This window comes from Phyllostomus discolor, chromosome 3 (genome assembly GCF_004126475.2).
Source record: "Phyllostomus discolor isolate MPI-MPIP mPhyDis1 chromosome 3, mPhyDis1.pri.v3, whole genome shotgun sequence".
In the NCBI taxonomy this organism is placed as follows: domain Eukaryota; kingdom Metazoa; phylum Chordata; class Mammalia; order Chiroptera; family Phyllostomidae; genus Phyllostomus; species Phyllostomus discolor.
In genome coordinates this window covers 90,537,343-90,556,156 of record NC_040905.2, presented here as the reverse complement: position 1 = coordinate 90,556,156, position 18,814 = coordinate 90,537,343, and the positions used below count along the sequence as shown (strand labels likewise).

General features: G+C 50.7%; 3 protein-coding genes across 3 annotated transcripts; 1 reads left to right on the top strand and 2 right to left on the bottom strand.

Annotated features, from left to right (window-relative positions):
* The first annotated feature begins 213 nt into the window (after positions 1–213).
* Positions 214–1,239, top strand: UFSP1 (UFM1 specific peptidase 1 (inactive)). The gene has a single exon (XM_028528952.2). It carries the CDS (start codon positions 511–513, stop codon positions 940–942), a length of 432 nt encoding a protein of 143 aa, XP_028384753.1. The 5' UTR covers positions 214–510; the 3' UTR covers positions 943–1,239.
* Positions 1,132–13,577, bottom strand: SRRT (serrate, RNA effector molecule). The gene is given in 21 exon segments (XM_036020765.1): positions 1,132–1,324; positions 1,411–1,537; positions 1,651–1,740; positions 1,936–2,092; positions 2,272–2,465; positions 2,633–2,786; positions 2,880–3,053; positions 3,403–3,591; positions 3,842–3,920; positions 4,037–4,098; positions 4,443–4,600; positions 4,788–4,907; positions 4,994–5,090; positions 5,271–5,400; positions 5,402–5,474; positions 5,608–5,777; positions 7,559–7,747; positions 7,981–8,127; positions 8,343–8,471; positions 12,877–13,013; positions 13,262–13,577. Coding segments are annotated over 20 exon segments (2,637 nt in total). The 5' UTR covers positions 12,999–13,013; positions 13,262–13,577; the 3' UTR covers positions 1,132–1,248.
* Positions 13,578–14,925: 1,348 nt separating this feature from the next.
* TRIP6 (thyroid hormone receptor interactor 6) lies at positions 14,926–18,784 on the bottom strand. Its single transcript, XM_028523419.2, is given in 11 exon segments — positions 14,926–15,201; positions 15,314–15,434; positions 15,696–15,874; positions 16,328–16,497; positions 16,607–16,700; positions 17,020–17,192; positions 17,195–17,345; positions 17,347–17,406; positions 17,695–17,820; positions 17,912–18,039; positions 18,325–18,784. Coding segments are annotated over 11 exon segments (1,443 nt in total). The 5' UTR covers positions 18,434–18,784; the 3' UTR covers positions 14,926–15,069.
* Between the last annotated feature and the right edge of the window lie 30 nt (positions 18,785–18,814).

The following is an 18,814-nucleotide window of genomic DNA, read 5'->3' as shown; positions in this document are numbered from 1 at the left end:
CTCGCGTCTGCGCAGTAAGGGTGGCGCTGGCGTAGAGGTGCATTGTGGGAACCCTGAGGGTCGACTCCGTCTCCACTGCTTCCCGGTGCCAGGAAAGGTTGTCGCCAGAGCCTGCCTGCCAGTCCTGCCAGCGGCTAGCCCAAGACCCGGCACTGAGAGTAAGTGCTGGAGCCCAAGTTCTCCCCACACCGCCAGACACAACATCTGCCCTGCCTGGTTCGCCCCACACCGCCAGACGCAACATCTGCCCTGCCTGGACAACCTCCGCTCCCGCCGACCGCCCTGGAGCTGCTAAAAGATGTCCACCTGGGCCTTGCCCCACCCGGCCGTGGCCCCGTTCGCTTGGCCATCCTTCCGGGCCACTACCTGTACTATCACTACGGCTGCGACGGCCTGGACGACCGGGGCTGGGGCTGCGGATACCGCACTCTACAAACGCTATGCTCATGGCCAAACGGCCAAGCTGCGGGTGTACCCGGGTTGGTGGACGTGCAGACGGCACTGGAGGACATGGGCGACAAGCCCCCTGGGTTTCGGGGCTCCCGGAGCTGGATCGGCTGCGTAGAGGCCAGTCTCTGTCTCGACTACTTTGGAGGGCCCCAGGGGCGCCTGCGCCACGTTCCTCGTGGAGCTGGGCTTCGGGGGGAACTGGAGAGGCTTTACTCCCACTTTACAGTAGGTGGGGGGCCTGTAATGGTTGGGGGGGATGTGGATGCGCGGTCCAAAGCCTTGCTAGGAGTCTGCCTGGGGCCAGGCACCGAAGCCTACGTCCTAGTATTGGACCCTCACTGCTGGGGTGCTCCAGAAACCCCCAGTCAACTACAGGCTGCTGGGTGGGTCGGCTGGCAGGAGGTGAACACAACTTTTGACCCCAACTCCTTCTACAACTTGTGTTGGACCAGCCATAACTCTGAAAAAGAACAGCTGCACACCCAGAACTGAGACTCTGGTCCTGCACGTCACCTACCTACTCTCAAAAGGCAGAGGCTTAGACACTGCGCAATGTTAGGCCCCCAGGAAGCCCCAGTAGAGCCTAGGACCACTGGCATCAATAAAATGGCAAGGCCCAGCTTAACCACTGTCCCAGCCAATGTTTGGGAGGATCTTGGGAAGTACATATGTACTCAGGAGTCACTGCAGAAGTGCTTTTATTGGCAGTAGGGCTGGACGTACAAAAAAATGTTCAGGGCTGGATGGGACACGGCAGTCATAAGTATAGGATACCGAGAGTGAGGAAAAGTAGATGGCTCAAAAGAAATCCACATCATCTGGAGCATCCAGGTCACGGTATTCCACAATGGCCCGTGGGTCTCCACGGGCCATCCTGTGAGATAAGAGAGAGGTAAAATGGGATGAGAGTTGAAGGTCCCAATTTGAATTGAGCAAGAAAGCTCGGACATCTTAGCTCACCTGTTGCGAGGTTTCCCAGGATAACCTCCCTGGCCTCGGAAGGCATCGTAGTTCCCTCGGCCAGCACCATAAGGGGCATGGGGATATGGAGGCCCTCCTGTGGGGACTGCAGGGCGGACAGCACCAGCTACAAAAAAGATCAGTGTTGAGCTGAGAACCTGTGACGTCTACATTTTAGCTGCTTTCTTTCTCCCAACCCCTCAAAACCACCAAACCCTTTCAAATCCCTCCTATACTTACCTCCATAGCCCAAAATGGGGGGCCGGGGCTGACCATAGGGCATCAGGCCCTGGGGAGTCTGGTGTGGGTAGGGGAGTCCCGGGGTCAGGCCTGGGGGGAGTACAACACAGACAGGAACATGAATTACTGGGGAGGGGGGAGGCGGGAGGATACAGACAACTGGCTTTTAGAAATACGGCCTGAGGGTTGGGCAGAAACTTCAGGGTGCAACTGGTTAAAGAACCAGGAGTCCTTCAGCTGTCATGGATGAGGGAATGTGGTAGACCCTCATGGATCGTATCTTACTCTGGGCAGGGCCAGGTGGCTGAGCTGGCTTGATCTCAGGCAGAGCTGGACGCTTAGCATCAGTGAGAAAATTGTTAAAGAATGCCACTTCTTTCTTTACTTCCTCAATTTTCTCTGCATGCTTGTTGAAGATGTGTTTGCGTACAAACTCAGGGCCCTGGATGCCAAGAGGAGAGGATCAGAACTGAGCAAGCAGTTCTCTAGTTCCCCATACCCCAAGATAATCACCCTCCCCTCCCACCTGGTCCCAAAGATGTTTCCTTCCAGGTCTGGAGGCAGATTCCTGGCTTCAACCCACTCCTCCCACCTGTCCCACAACTCTCTAACATCCCAGACCTTGAATTTCTTGCCACTGAGAGGGCATAGCCACTTATCCTTGCCCAATTCCTGGGTGTTAGAGGTGACAAACTTTTCCACTTCCTGCTCAGGATCCTTTCGACCCATCTTCTGGGCCTCTTCCTCTGAAAGAGATTCCCGCACACTCAGCAGCGGAGTCAGCTTCTCCTCAAATGTCTTCTGCCACTCTAATACTGTAGTTTGGGAACAAAGACAGAAGGTAGGTTGGAGAAGGGAGCCAGGACCAAGAAATATGAAAGGAGGGGATTAGAGGAAAGTGACAGAGCACTGCTCCAGAGTAGAAAACAAGAGGTAGCTGGGGAGAAAGGGGAACCAAAGGGAACTCAGACAGAGAGCTCACCTTCCCCATGACTGATGCGGTTGGGTGGCATGGGTCCCCGAACATGGATGATACCACAGCGGTTTGGCATTTCATCCTCATTGGGGTACTCGCATGTGTTATAATAATCCAGGGAATGCACAATGCGCAAATAGAGGAGAAGTTTGTCCAAAACCTAGGAGAAAATGAGAAACCATGAGTTCATCACACTCGTGCTCTTTACCACCCCGAACCAGGCTCTCACCCCACACTCTGCTCTTGCTGGCACCTTGATCAGCTTCTCATCTCGCTCCACGTTGATCTCTGCTGGGTTCCCCTCCTTAGGGGGCTCCTCAGGGGGTGCCCCCCCACTACTCCCCAGCAGCTCTTCCTCCTCAGCACTCACTTCTTCAATCAGGTAGTCAGTGATATTCTTCAAGATTGGATTCTGAGAGGGCAGACTCTAGTTGAGGGAGAAAAGAGGCAAGTAAGACAGAGAAAGACCCTCAGAGTATGTAACCTAGGAACCTAATTTGAAAGGCGAAGTGAGGCTGAAAGAATTCAAGGCTCACTTGGCCTGTTATCACTGCCTTAGGATTTGTCTTCATGTTTGTATTTGTTCTACCATAGCCCACAAATAGTCACTAACACCAATCTGTTCTGCTGGAAACTGGAGGTACTACCTAGATAAAGAGGGGCCAACAAGCAGGAGGGCACAGAGGGTCAATGCCACAGATCATGTAAGATCAGAGATGCCCACAGATGAGGGGGTATTGGCTACTTTTGAAAAAGTTCTATGGAGAGTCACTGACTGTTGGCAGAGGAGGTGTCCCAGGTTCAGAGGCCCAGAGCTGGGTCCTGTCATCCAACGTATGGATCAGCTTGGCTGCCAGCTTGATGTCATTGCGCACTATCTGCTTGTGTTGGGTAATGCCATTGATATTGCGGACGCGACGGGTCAGGTCTCTGTTCACGCCAGGACTCAGCTCACACTCCCGGAGCTGGAAGGTAAAGAAAGCTTACCAACACCAAAAGACTGGCCCTATTGAGAGCAGTGATTAGGCTGTGAGTTCCCTGAGGACAGTCCCAGGGCCTAGCCCACAGACAACAGTACACAATTAATGTGAGCAGACTGAATGGATGAAATAGGAAGCAAAATGAAAGAAGCAATCAATGAAAAAAAGCAGTAAGAGGTGTACAGCATACAGAGCCACACCTCTTCCTCAAAACAGACCGCCTCCCAGCACTCACTCGGATGTTCTGCAGATTCCAGCAGATCTCTTTGATGTTAACACTGCGGTCAAATGTCACCCAGCCACGACGGAAAAACCTAAACAAGAACAAAGATGTCAACATAATCCTGGGGTGGAGGTGATGCTGATCATTAACCTTCCCCTGCACCTTTTCTCCAAATTACCCAGAGTCACACTTCTCTCCACTCCTCACCTCCTCTCAGGCTGAGGCTCTGATAGTGCCACACGCATAAAGCCTGGATATCTTTTACAAAGCTGGAAAGGCAGAGGAACAGAAACTCCACTTAATGATTCAAGGATTCACTTCTTCCTTCAAACCCCATGTCCTCAGAACCCTAAGGAACTGCCTATAAGCCTCACTCAGGTAAGGAAAAAACAACAAAGAACTTAAGAGTAGCACTTGAAAGTAAATGGTACAACCAGGACCAGCTCTCAAAAGACATGCGCCCATGAGAAGGGATCCTCCCTGTTAGAGAAATAGCGGTGAATGTCAGAAGCATTGCCAGATTATCCTCTCCCCACCTAGTGCCTCCTCCCACCCCTGGAAGAATGGAGCCTGGGTGCTGTCCCTGCCCCCAATGCCATTTTTCCCCACTCACAGAAATTATCTCAGCCCTGGAAATGTTGGGTGCAATGTTGCGCATAAAGAGAGAACAAGTCTTATGCAGAGGCCGGGGTTTACATTCCAGCCCAGGAGTGTCCTTGGGCTTCTCCCTTTCTTCTTCCTTGGGTTTCTCCTTTTCCTTGAGTGCTTCTTCTACACAGGAAGTGATGGGAGTTGGTGAGTTTTATTGTGGTTTTGGAGAGGATAGAAAAGCTGTCAAACTCCCACCCCACCCCTCGGTCTCTCCCAAGAGGCCACTGTCCCATCAATTTCACCAACTTCTCACCCACCCCACTGTTCATACAAAGAGAATGAATTATAAGCAAAAAATAAAACCTACCAGCCTCCTCCTTCTCCTCCTCAGCTTGGCCACTCTCTGACTCTGACTCCGACTCAGACACACTGCCTTCATCAAAGCTGTCGTCACCACTGTGCTTCCTGTTGCGCTTCTTGCTGCTCTGTGGGAGCCGCAGCAAGAAGACATGAGCCAGATAACCAAGGACCCTTGCCCTAACTTTGACTCCATTTAAGAAAACTCCCTACCTTTTTTGGCTTCTTTCTCAGAGTCTTCTTTCTTCTCTTCCTTGTCCCCATCACCCTCAGATTTCTTAGTTTTGTCATCACTAGAACTACCATTTTCAACCTACAGGTAAAGACAGTCACTGGGATATCTATCTCCCCATCAACCCCTTCCACTCCAACAGCTGAGCCCATAAGTTCACCTCTCCCCCACCCCAACACACAGCCCTCTACTTCTAAATCCTGTGGACTCCACTACCATCGAAATAGCTCCTTCACTTCCCCTGGTACTCACAGACAGCACCCAGGGGCCCTAACACTGACCTGTTTTGCCATCTTCTTTCTTATCTTCCTTGTCATTGACCTTGCGCTCCTCCATCCACAAGGCCTGACCCAGCCCGGCCTCCTCCTTCTTGTTGGGTTCCCCAGGCTTCTGCCTGTTCCTCCTCCTCCTCCTGCTCCAAGATGCGTAGATCATTCTCTGTACCTCCTTCCATCTTAATCACAGCTACCAGCAAAGGGAACAAAAGTCACAATCCAAGGGCCCTGGCACTTCAGCCTCTGCTTTCTGTCAACCTACTTCTATTTCCCAACCAAGACCTTGATCACAAGATACCCATTACCCCAACCAGTCTGCACACCTGCATCCAGCATTTTGACAATGGCATCAGCTTTGTCTATGTCCAGGAAAAGATTATCAAACCAGCCACTCTCCATGAGGGACAGGAACACCCTCAGTCGGTTTTGTAGAGCCCCCCGGGCCTCCTGACGACGTTTCCCCCACCTCATCTGGTGGTACTTAGACCGAAACCTATAAGGAAATGGGGAGGGAAGAGACAAAAACTGTCACTGAAGGCCAAGGCCAGGACATTGGAAGGGGCCCGGGAAAATAAGGACTTCGCCCCCATCCTCTCATACCCACAAAAGATCATAAAAGCAGAGAGACTGGGGAGAGGAGTATAATAAAAACACCCAATACCCCCAAAGGAACCAGAGTTTATGCCTTGAGAAGATTCTGGGGAGAGCCAGGAACTAAAAGTTCTATATTTGGAAAAGTAATGACTACAGGGAGAACCAAGGTTGGAAAGGCAAATTGACTGCCTTAAGTCTCTGGGAAATACTAACTTTAAAAGTACAGTTTCCCAAGCTTCTGAAGGAAAGATAAGGAAACAGTAGGTCCCAAAGAACCTCCCTCTCCTTGCCAAACCCCAAACTAGAATCATCATAAGGATTGCTCCCACCAACTCCCTCCACCCCTAGGTGGAAGACAGGGTGAAACCTGAAATGTACCAGATAGGAAAAGCCAAAAGGCAGGACACCTTTATTCCCCCCTTGGGAAGATAAGCAGATGGTGAAGGGACAGGGAGAACTGAAGTGCCCTTATAACCTCAGGTACTGCCCACAGAGAGTGTGAAGAGACGGGTAGAGGGTTAGGGTGGAGCATGAGGAACATTTAAAACAGGACCTTGGGTTAAAAAAAAATTAGGAATATGAGAAAAAGATAGTGAGAAAGTCCCAGATATCAAAAACAAAGGGGAAAACTAAAGACCAGAAAGACCAGACAGAGAACTGGGGAAAAAAAAAGATAGTAGTGTTAGGCAGGGAGCAAGAACACAAACAGAGAGAGAAAAGTGTATGAGTAAGAGAAAGAAAAAAGAGGACAGTGAAAGACAGAACAGAACAAGTTCAGCATTAAGAGGAAGAAAAGCCGCAGGCGTCACCTCCAGGATCTTTACCTTGGCCGCTTGGTCAAACAGAGCTCAAGATTTAACTAGCGCCGCCCAGGGCCCATGCTGTCAGGTGGGCCACCGGCTGGCTCCTGGCTGGGTGTCCCGGCCTGGATGCCCCACCCCCGCGGGACTCCGCCGGTGGGGGCCCTGACTGACTAACTGCCTGAGCAATCACATTCAGCTAAACTGCTGCATTGTGCACAGCAGTGCCCTGCCTGTCTGCCTGGCCGGGGCAGCGCGGCTCAGCCCAGGGGCTCATGTATGGGCTGGGTATGGTGGGGGTGGAGGTGGGTTTGCTCCGAGCTCCGTCGATGAGCGGGTGTAGTTCCCAGTTCTGGCTCTTTTCAAGGAGAAGGAGCAGAAAGAGGATGAGGAGGAGGAGCAGGAAGGGGGGAAAAGATGGTTGATTAAAATTAAAACATCCACAAAAAGAAAAAAAATTAAAATTCTTTTTCTGTTAAATGACCCTGACATCTTTGCTTTTCTTGTCTGGATTCACTCGTTGCTTTTGGGAGGATGCCAAAGTCACACAAGGTCCTGGCGATCAGGGATGACAATGACCCAAATCCAGCAAGTGGGAAGCAGTCTGTCTGCTGCCCCAAGGGAACAGGTGGCTCTGGCCAGCTGCCTGGAGGTGTCCCACTGACTGAGGACAGTGGGGAAGGGAAATGGGTGGGGGACCGTGGCAGACACTGAAGTGAGGAGGAGAACCCATCAGCTAATGCTGTTGTAATTCCCATCCCCCACCCCCTAGGAAGTTCTGGATTGGGGAAAATGGGATAACGACAGGGCTGCAGGCTCCCCTGGCAGGGCCAGGTGAAACATGCTAGGGAAAAGATAATAGGAAAGTAGGGGCACTCACCACTCCTCATCCTTATGAGCCAGGAAGAAATCCTGCATCTGCTGCCTTCGAAAATCCAGCTTATAGTCATTATAGCGTTTAACTGCCTCCGTTTCATCCACAGAGTCATCCAATGACAGGAGAAACTCCTTGAAGGTCTTCATCACTGGTGGTGGCACACCCAAATCGATCTCTGCGATGCTACCCAGCCTGAGGGGAGCCCGGTCAGGAAGTCTTGGTTGTACAGGCTGGGGCAGCCGAGGTGGCCAGCTGCCCTCTTCCTTTGCCCACATGGACCTCACCCCAGGCATCAATGCGACCACCCCCACAGGCACTCCACTGTGTGTCTAGCCCACTCCCTGCCACAGTCTTCAGCAATCCCAACCATTCCCCAAGTCCAACAATTCCCTTTTCCCAAGAACCCTAGAACCCCAGGTCTTTACCTGGCCTGGATAGGCAGAACATGATGCTGCATGATGTGGACGTCTGGGTGGCCCCAGGGCTGAGGGGGGCCATAAGTTGGGCCCCCACCCCCCCCAGCATAGGGCATCTCATAGCCACTGTGGTATGGGTCAGAGCTGTGCTCATCCCTGAGAGTGGGGGACACAAAAGTCAGACAGAGGAGAGAATCATCTCTCCAGCGCATGAAGGAGGATGGGATAGAGGGAGGGGCATATGGAATATGATCTCTCACCCAAGGATTTAAAGGGACAAAAAAAGATGTGTTTATAGAAGTTAGAGAAAAGGAATCATCAAAATTATCACACACAAGTGAGGGAAGATAGAGAAACCGTTGCCATCTCACCAGTCTCGCCTCATGCGTTTCTGCGGGGGACTGAGCTCATGCCGGGGAGGAGAAAAGCGTTCTCGCCGATTCCGGTCATAGTCACGGTATTCACCCCGACTGCGGCGCTCCCGGCCACGGTCCCATTCCCTGGAGATTAGAACAGTCACAGTAAATAAGACATAGTTGGATATCCTAAGATCGCACTTCTGGACAGGCCCTTCCATACTGAGACACAAGACTAAAAGCCTAAAATTATAAAAACTACCTCTAGGCCCTGGTTGGGAAGTGCAGTTGGTTAGAGCGTGATTGCAATACACCAAAGTTGCAGGTTCAATCCTTGCTCAGAGAACATACAAGAATCAACCTCCCTGGATGGTATAGCTCAGTGGATTGAGTGCCCACCTGAGAACCAAAGGGTCCCTGTTCAATTCCCAGTCAGGGCACGTGCCTGGGTTGTAGGCCAGGTCTCCAGTAGGGAGCGCATGAAAGGCAACCACACAATGATATTTCTCTCCCTCCTTTTCTCTCCAGAAATAAATAACATCTTAAAAAAAAAAAATCAATCAACCAACAAATGCATAAATAAGTGGAACTGATGTTTCTCTCTCTCTCTGCCCCCCTCTAAAATCAAAACTTTTTAAAATAAAAATAAAATTACCCTGACCCTCTAAACAGAAAAGACACTTGCTTATTTCCATCACTTTAGCCATTACCCATGAACGATGGCTCCCAACTCTTCTTCCTCCAGCCTGGCCATTTTTCTGAGTGCTGGACCAACAATATTAATAACCCCCTACTAGATGGCCGTTGACACCTTAAATTCAAAATGTCAGAATTCAGCCTATTATTTCCACCACTATAGAACCAAAATTTGCTTCCCTCCTCCTGTTTCCCCACGCTTGGTATGTCAATACGTCACCATGTATCCAGTTATCAAGTGTCACCCCTCACCACTACATACTCTGTTATTGGTTTGTTAATCCCCTGCCTCCCAACCTGACAAAGCTGCCCTCTTCCTTGTTATCCTCTGGTCATCTCTCCTCTGAGGGCAGCACTGGTTCTGCTTACCTGCCCCTTCTCTACAGAGTGATCTTTCTCAAACAAAAATCTGATCGTGCCATACCCTTGCTTAAGTGCAGTACACAGCACTGTTCAAAACCTTGGCTCCTGGCTGTCACCCCAGCCTTGCCACCAGTCACCAGTTGCCCCAATCCCCATCACAACAACAAAAAAAATCCTTTGCTCTACTCAGTGGTTTTTCAAACTTTTTGTCTTAGACCCCTTACGCTCTTGAAAATTATTGAACGTTAAAGAGTTTTGGCTTTATGGTAGGGTTTTATCTATCAATACTTACTGTATTTGAAATATGAACAGAAAGAATACTATTCAACTTGAAGTTGTATATTAATATAAATTACATATTTTATTAAAAATGGCTATTTCCAAAAAACGTTGAGAAAATGGTAACTTTTTACATTTTCAAATATTTTCAAGGTCTGGCTTAACAGAGGACAGCTAGATTCTCACATTGCTTCTGTGTTCAATCTATTCTGATATGTTCTTCAACTGAAAGTATGTAGATAATCTGGCTTCCCACTGATACGTAGTTGGAAAAGAGAATACTTTAATAGCCTTGTCAGATGACTGGGAATATTCTTTGATACCACCCAAACCCGACAAGAGTTAGTGTGCTACATTAAACATCCATTGTTCTACCTTGCTCTATGAATGGATCTTGACATATCTGGTTACAGCATATCAAAACACCCCATTCTTAGTATCACTACCTATTTTCCTCAGAAAGTCTTTAAGTAGTGGCAAGCTGACAATCTCACATTAATAGATATAAGCTTTCTGGCCCCTGGCTGCTAGTTCAGTGATTGAGCTCGGGTGCGAACCAAAGCATCGCAGATTCAATTCCCAGTCAGGGCACATGCCTGGGTTGCAGGCCATGGCCCCCAGCAACCACACATTGATGTTTCTCTCTCTCTCTCTTCTCCCTCCCTTCCCTCTCTAAAATAAATAAGTAAATAAATAAATTAAAAGTATTAAAATCCATTTAAAAATAGATATAAGCTTTCCAAAACTTTAGTTTTCACTGGAAGGTTACAGTTCCTCATTGTCTACAAAACTGACATTTTGGTTTTTTAATCCTCAACAAAGACATGCTTATTGATTTTTACAGAGAAAAGAAGGGAAGGAGAGAGGGAGAGAAACTGCTATGTGAGAGAGAAACACAGATTGGTTGCTTTCTCGTATGTGCTCCAAACAGGCACCAACATGCAACTAGACATGTGCCCTGACTGGGAATCGAAGAATACTACTCAACCAACTGAGCCACATGGGCCAGGGCCTGACAATTTTTCTTGAAGTAACAGGTTCTTTTAGTTTGTTTTCTTGAAAACATCTGCCACATACCCAAATATGAATAACCACTGACAAATCTTTCAGACTTTTAAAAAGACCTCCCATAAGAAACAACCAAAATCAATACAACAAACAAAAAAACCCAACCTGTTACTTGGCTCACAGTTCAACCCTACAAATGCTCTTCCTCAAGATAACCATTTACTCCTATATGCACACTTCCATTTGTCATATGTATTTAAAAAATATTCAGCCCTGGCTGGTGTAGCTCAGTGACTGAGCACAGTGCAGCGAACAAAGCATCGCAGGTTCAATTCCGAGTCAGGCACATGCCTGGGTTGCAGGCCACAGCCCCCAGCAACCACACAGTGATGTTTCTCTCCCTCTCTGTCTCCCGCCCTTCCCCTCTCCTAAAAATAAAACAAATTAAGATCTTTTTCAAAAAATGTATATTCAAAATCCAATTTAATAAAGCTGCTTTATCAAGGACACTAACTGATAATGGTTGGGATCCCCCATCCCCTGTTTGTGCCACTGCCTTGACATGTGCTAAGGCACCAACAGTTTTACCTACTATTGCCATAGCGCCATCAGTGTAAATGTCAATACAGTGCAAACAACAATACTTAGTATTACCAATAACAATAGTTGTAATATCACACATCCCCTAGGCCCTGGGGCCTGGGGCCTAAGGTCTGTGGACCCCATTTTGAGAACCAGTACCCTGAAGAAAACTAGAATGCACGCTCTTTTCCACATATGTTATATCCACAAATCAAAGCTACTCACACCACCTGTGTCTTGGGAATTCCCACTCATCTTTCCATGCATAAGCAGCACTTTCCTGCAGCTCTCCCTGACACACCACCTCCACCACCACTCCCCTCCCTTAACAGATCTGTTCCCTTGCCCTGACCAGTGTGGCTCAGTTGGTTGGGCAAAGCGAAAAATAACCAGCTCAATTCCTCATCAGGTGGGTTGTGGGTTCGGTCCCTGGTCAGGGCATGTACAAAAGGCAACCAGTCAATGTTTCTCTCCCTCTCTTTCTCCTCCTTTACCCTAAAAAAATAAATAAAATAAAAAAGATCTGTTACCTCAATGCTTACCATTCTTATGATGACCCCTCATAAATACTCTGTTGTAGCATACACTCCAGGCCATTTGGCCCACAGACTGTAAGCTCCTTAAAGGCAATAACCGTATCTTACTCATCTACAGAATTCAGAACACCTTTCCTTCTTTCTTAGAAAATACCAAGGAAACAAAGTGCAAGGGTCTCCACAGTGAAGAGCCGCATTTACTTAGCAACTGAATGATTTACTAAATTCATTTTCCAAAACCATACTGAATGAATAAATGCTATCAAAATAATTGAGCAAAAAAAATTTTTCCAGTAGTGTTTCCAAATCAAGCCATTACCAGCAGCTAACTGGTTAGATATTGGTGATGCCTCTTATATTAAAAAAAAAATTGTCCTGGCTGGCACAGCTCAGTGGATTGAGTGGGGGCTGCAAACCAAAGTGTCGCAGGTTCGATTCCCAGTCAGGGAACATGCCTGGGTTGCAGGCCATTACCCCCAGCAACCGCACATTGATGTCTGTCTGTCTGTCTGTCTCTCTCCCCCCCTTCCCTCTCTAAAAATAAATAATTTTTAAAAAAATTGCCCACAGTTCCTCCTAATCTTGATTACTTTATCTGAAGTCACATCAGATGTTTCTTAATATAAACACCCTGCCTATAATTAACTCAAGTATACCCCAGAAACCTAATCAGTATCAACTTAAACCTATCACTATCCAAAGAACCTTCTGATTTTAGGCAAGACAATTACAAGAAATTTAATCATATTCTGCCTGGAAACTGGTCTGACACCTCTCCAGAAAAGTCAATTCTATCATATTACTTTTCTTTGAGGTATAATTCAGAAACACTAAGTACATGCATTTTAAGGACATTCATAAATACTGTTTTTCCAGACTCAAACTCTCTTTAACTCTATTGGTTTGATGTTCTGGATATTTCAAAAGTCTTTGGCCAAGAACAAATAGGTTAAATGAACCACATGAAACAGTTAAGTATGAGCGATTTCGTATGGGTTGCCCTAATAAAATTGTAAGGGCAACACAATGAGGGTGGAGTGCAACAGAGTGTGACGGGGATACAAAGCTGAGAGTAAGTGTCTTACCGGTCATTCCAGTCGTCCCCTCGACGTCTTTCATCTCTTTCCCGCGAACGGTCATAGTCGCTGCGTTCTCTCCTAAACTTGTCCCTGCGTCTTCGATCGTACTCGTCATCACTGTCACCCATAGCGCGGTCTGAGGTCTGGAGCCCAGATAAGGGTGTTCAGGGTATTAATGACAAAAAGAGGGGACGTTTGCCTCCCTGGAGCAGCACATCCACCTCTCCCAGCAAAGGCTTCCGTGGTCCCCCGCCATCCTAAGCCCTCATCCACTGCAGGTGGACGGCCCCGACGCTCCACTCGCCCCCAGGGGTCTCCAGACCACCCCGTTGGTCCGCCTCTCCCTCCATCCCGCCCTAGCCGCGGCCCTCCAGGCCCTCCCCTCCCCCACCTGGGAGGGGTCGCGGCCGTTGGTATCGCGCTCCCGCCCGCAGGTTCTCTGAGAGACCAGGGCCCGCCCCTTGCCTCGGGCGCGCGATGAGGCCCGCGAAAATGTTGAGACACGGGGCTCTCAGCTATGGGGTCGAGGAGACGCGAAGAAAGTGGGACAGTCGAGGATGCGGTCGGCGCGCTGCTCGCGCACTGTCTGCGTCACTCGCGGAACAGGTCCTGGAACTACAAACTACTACCCGCGCGGCCTTAACTAGAACTAAACAGGGAAAGGCCCGAAGCACCGAGGAATGATGGGAAGGGACGGGGACCCGGAAAACTCGCGGTTTTTCCCGAAACGAGAGCTGCTTGACCCAGAGGCACTACGGAGGCTGGGCTGGACCAAGCGAAGCGTGGGGAGGGCGGAGTGAAGGAGAGCTTCCTCAGGCCGAGGTCGAAGGTCGCACTTACCCGGAAGTGCGCCCGGTTATAGACCATCTAGGCATTGTCCCACACTCGACCCGCGCAAGGCTGGGGTGTGGGGAGTGCGGTCGTTTAACGGGGTAGAGCAACCATTTTAAAGCATCTCCCACCATTTTGTGCTCCCTCTGGAGAACCTGCCTTTATTGGCGCCAGGTATGCGGTACCTGCAAAACCCATTCATTCATCGTCCTTCCTTCTCTTTGGCAAAGGTACCCCCTTTTGTAACCAAAACTGGCAAATCTGAGTCTCATCCCAACCAGTACTTTGATGACACAGGTTGTAGGTTGAGGTCTTGGTCAACGGCACCTGGTTCGGCCCAGATTAAATGCACCACCGCCCTAGCGACAGCACCAAGTCCTTGGTCAGTGAGTTGAGTGTGAAGACAATAGGAAATGCTGTCTCCTGGAGCATGCCGCTGCTTTGCTTCCAGCACTGAGAGGTGGGGTATCTTTACACCAAACTACATTAAAAGAAATGTATACAACCCTCACTGTGTAGCTCAGTGAATTGCAAACCTAAGGTCACTGGTTCAATTCCCAGTCAGGACACATGCCTGGGTTGCAGGCCCAGCCCCTGGTGGGAGGCATGCAAGAGGCAACCACACACTGATGTTTCTCTCTCTCTCTGTCTCCCTTTCCCCTCTGCCTAAAAATAAATAAAATCTTCTTTAAAAAAGTGTATACAGTCATCCCTTGGTGTACCTTGGTATCTACAGGGGATGGGTCCCAGGACCCCTAGAGATACCAAAATCTGCAGATTCTCAAATCCCATATATTAAATGGCATAGTATTTGCATGTAACCTATACATATCCTCTTGTATACTTTAAATTATCTCTAGATTACTTATGATACAATGTAAATACTATGTAAATAGTTGTTATATTGTACTGTTTAGGGATAATGACAAGGAAAAGCAGTTTTGTACATGTTCAGTACCAAGTGCAACCATGGTAAGCCTAACCACATAGTACATGTTAAATGTTAACTTTTTTCTCAATAGTTTCTATCCTCAGTTGATTGAACCCAGGGATCCAGAAGGCTGACTGTAGTAGAGTTGCAAAAATAATTGGGCCAGAACTGTAAAGACCTAGGTTCTGCCTCTTAGGAACCGTGCAGTCTGGGAAAATCACTTCTCAGCTAAAAATGCAGTCACAGCAGTTGTTTTTGTTGGGCTGCTGGAAGAATCAGATGAGACAATAGACTTGAGGTGTCTTGCAAATTCTTGAGAGATTATTATTTCATGATTGGAGGAAGAGGACATAGCATTTGGTGACAGAATTGTAAAGGCAGATGCAGGGAAGGTGGTGGATGGGAAGGGAGAATGCAGCAGGTGCTTCTGGGAAGACTCAGCAGTCAGTGGTGACAGTGGCTGAGAGCTCCTGGATGCGCCAGGCACTGCAGGCCTTGCACAAGATGTGACCATCAAGTGGGTAGCAGCCCTGACACTCACCCTCAGAGGAGAGCAGCAGCCCACACTCCTGTTAGGAAAGAAGCGACAGCTTTCAATCAGGCCAAGACCCCTTGGGTTCTACCACACCCAGTGAGCCTGGACTTCAAGAACTCCTTTGCCCCTCGCCCAGGCCCCCTGACCTCACACTTGTAACAGCCGATATGAAAACTGCGATCCAGAGCAACAATTCGCACAGTCTCTTCCTGACCTGGCTCAGGCATGATGGCCCCACCACACACTGAGCATCGTGGAGCAAATTTCCTGGAGAAGAAGAGAACCAAAGGGGTTGTCGAGCCCCAGGGATGGAAGGGAGTAACAGTGGAGCCCAGAGAAGATAGGATGTGGGAGGGAAGGGGAAAGGCCAGCGGAATGGTCTTGGATGTTGGGAAGAAACTGATGTTAAGGAGAACAAGGCATGACAAGGGTGGGAGACAGGAGAGGCTGGTACTAGGACATGAACAAGAGAGGAGAAAGATGGGAAAAGCAGATATCCTGAGACACAGGTGCAGGATCCAGCCTGACCTATGGAAGTCCTCAATGCAGTGGATCTGGCTTGTGGCATCCACTGTGAAAGGGATGCCATCAAGGCCACGGTGGCACACCACACAGGTGAAGCAGCCAGGGTGGTAGGCCTTCCCCATAGCCCGAAGGATCCTGTCCAAGATGGGTTGAGAGCATGTGGAACACTTCTCCAAGGTGGCCTGTTGGGAAGAAAGACAGGAAGGTTGGGCTGGGAAGGCCCACAGCAGCTCTGCAGGCATCCTGCCAGCCCACCCATGTTTATGTAGCCCCTGCATTTGATTTAGTGAAAAGTAGTCTTGAAGGGATCTGAGTGCAAATCTCAGCACTGCAGCTTCCCAGCCAAGTTATATAACCTCTCTGAGCTTCAGTTTCCTTCAATATCTGCCTTATGGTGTATTGTGGGAATTTAACACACTCCCTTAACTCTAAAATAAATGCTTCAAATCTGCAAGGGGCTATTGCTCTTCCCCTCCAGCAGCCAGTATTTAGCTGCCTAATTCCTCCCTTCTCGTGTATGTTTTAGTCCCCCAGCCTTGAGCCCCATTCCTCTTTGGGACAGGGACATCTAGTTCCCACACTGTACAGAAACCCCCTGCCTCTGCTGACTCCGGCCCCCAGCCACAACCACTCACCACATAGCAGCTCTCACAATAGGCCCTCCTCTCCACGGCATAGAAATGTTGGCCCCGAAGCTGGGCCCGGCACGTAGAACACACAAAGCAGCCAACGTGAAAGACGCGGTCCAGGGCCACAACCCCGGCCCCATCCCCAACCACATCTTCTCCACAGCCCCCACACCGGCCTGGGGACAGGGAGGGACAGGGTCAACCTGCATAGGCCAGGAAGCCATATCTGCTGTCCCTGACTCTCCAGCCCCCCACCCTTTCCACCCACCCTCAGACTCAGCTCACCAAAGTACTCCCCACTGGGCGGGTGGCTCATGTCATGCACCAGCTTCTTGGTCAGCCTCTCGAGCTCCTCCTCCGGAGGCTGGCTCAGGGGGACCTGGGAGGTGAGAATCAGGCAGGGGTTCGGCACTACCTCTAGCTTTCAATGCTGTCAAAATACCTGACGGTGACCACAAAGCTCTTTGGACATCTCAGCCCAGGGTCCAAGGGTGTGCCTTGAGGAGCGAGTGTGTCACTCCAGTCCCCTCCCTCCTATATTTCCTGACCTGTCACACACCCCTGGAAGAAGGGGGAGGGAGTCCAGAGCTCTGACACCCCAGACCTCTGACAACCAGAACTTAAAATACCACCCCCACAGCACCCAATCAGTGTCCATTTGTCTGTGAGGACCCCAAATCCCAGTGCCCAGGGCTTACCTGGTGGCCATACCCACTTCCTCTTCCTCCTCCTGCAGGACTGGAGCCCCCAGCAGCCTCCTCTTTACACCCAAGCCCTGGCTCTCGGTGGCTCCTATAGCCAGTCCCCCAGACTTCACCTCGGCCTGGGAGAGGAAAGTGAGGGCCCAGCAGGGGCCCTGAGGCCTGAGAGGGCCCTGCTCTGGGGGGCCACAGCCTCTCACTGGCTGTGCCACCTTCACCTGCACAGGAAAGGCAGGGCCAGCGGGAGTACTGGCCGTAGCATAGGAGGCTGGAGTGGGGCCCCCATAGGGGGATGCTGGGAGCAGTGGAGGAGGAACCCCCTCCATTTGGCTTCTGGGAGCCTGAGCCAGGGCGGTAGGCAGGGGGCTGAGGGGGATCATAAGCCTGAGGAAAAATGCAGACCAAAAGGAGTGAGCAGGCCCATTATAGGACATACATCTGTGGAAACCCGCACCCGCACCCACACCCCATGTATGTGGCACCCAAGTAAGGGATGGTTTTTGACAAGGGCCCACCCTCAAGTGGCTGACAACCCATTGAGCTTTGGTGGCCAAACACTGGTGTATGCATCACTTACGTGGGGGTGGGGAGGGCGCTGCCTGGACAGAGAAGGGACCAGGCTGAAGGAAGGGGAGCAAGGGGCACGGAGCAAGGGAGGGATTGGGGGGTCACCTGCCGGTTAGGCCGCCGTGGGACATGACCACGACCCCCATCCAGCTCGGCCAACATGCTTGTCAGGGAATCTATCTCAGCATCCAGACTTCCAGGGCGCAGGCCCCCCCTGTCTGGGGGTTGCCCCTGGGAATAGAGCAAAAGCAGGGAGAATCAAATCACATGGCCCCTACTCTTGCCCCGGATGCCATGCAGCCCCCCAATCACAGGTCCTTACCTGTGAGCGCTGGGGTGCACCGTGGCACCCCACCCAGGCTGGCCCCCGATCTTCTGGTCCACCCAGGGCCTGGTAACACTGCTCAGACGGGACGGGGCAAAAATTGACCCTGGGGTGGGGCTGGAGTGCTTGGGTGAGGGAAAAGAGAGTGAAGATGGAAATGGGGAAGCAGACAAGGGTAACACTTGTGGAGACCACCCTCTAGGGTCACTCTCTCTCTCCGCCTCACCCCAACCCACCTCCACCCACACCTGGGGTCCGAGAATGAGACAGGAGGCTAGCAGGGCTACGGAGAGGGCAGGGGACGCTGGTTCCAGCCCAGCTTTGGGGAAGGAGCGGCAGGGGCAGGCTCAGCGGGACTTACAGAAGCCGACCAGCCGGTGGCCTCCTCAGTGGTACTGGGGCTGTCTTACCTGCTCCATGGGCTGGGAGCGGCCCCGGCGCACCTCGGGAGTGAGCTCGCCCCTGAGAGGCTCTGGCGGGCTCTGGCTGCTTGGGGGGGAGCCAAGTGGGCCCCGACATGGCCTAGAATGAGGGACTTCAGACAGCGGTCAAGGTCCCACAGAGCCCCGGGCCTCTGGTCTTGATCCCTTCTTCCGTCTCACACTACGTTTGGGACTCCAGAAAAGAAACTTTCCTTGGCTTCCCCCCCCTTCCTCCCCAATTTGGGGGATGGCCACGCCCCCGGTGACGTCAGCACATTCCTGGGGGAGGGTCACGTGGCCCCCTAGGCCCTAAACCGCGTTCCTTCCCCCAACCCAAGTCAGCCCCCTGCTGTCCAGCATGTTGCGCCTCAGCCCGTCTGGGGAGCTGTGGGCAGCCTCCATTTCCACGAGTCCCCACCCAGGCTGGCGCACGTGGCCTCTTCACCGCTAGGACACTCCAGCACTCCTCTTTCCCACA

Excerpts from the sequence above, each read along its gene's own strand:
- UFSP1 (XM_028528952.2), top strand. The coding sequence starts at position 511 with ATGGGCGACAAGCCCCCTGGGTTTCGGGGCTCCCGGAGCTGGATCGGC.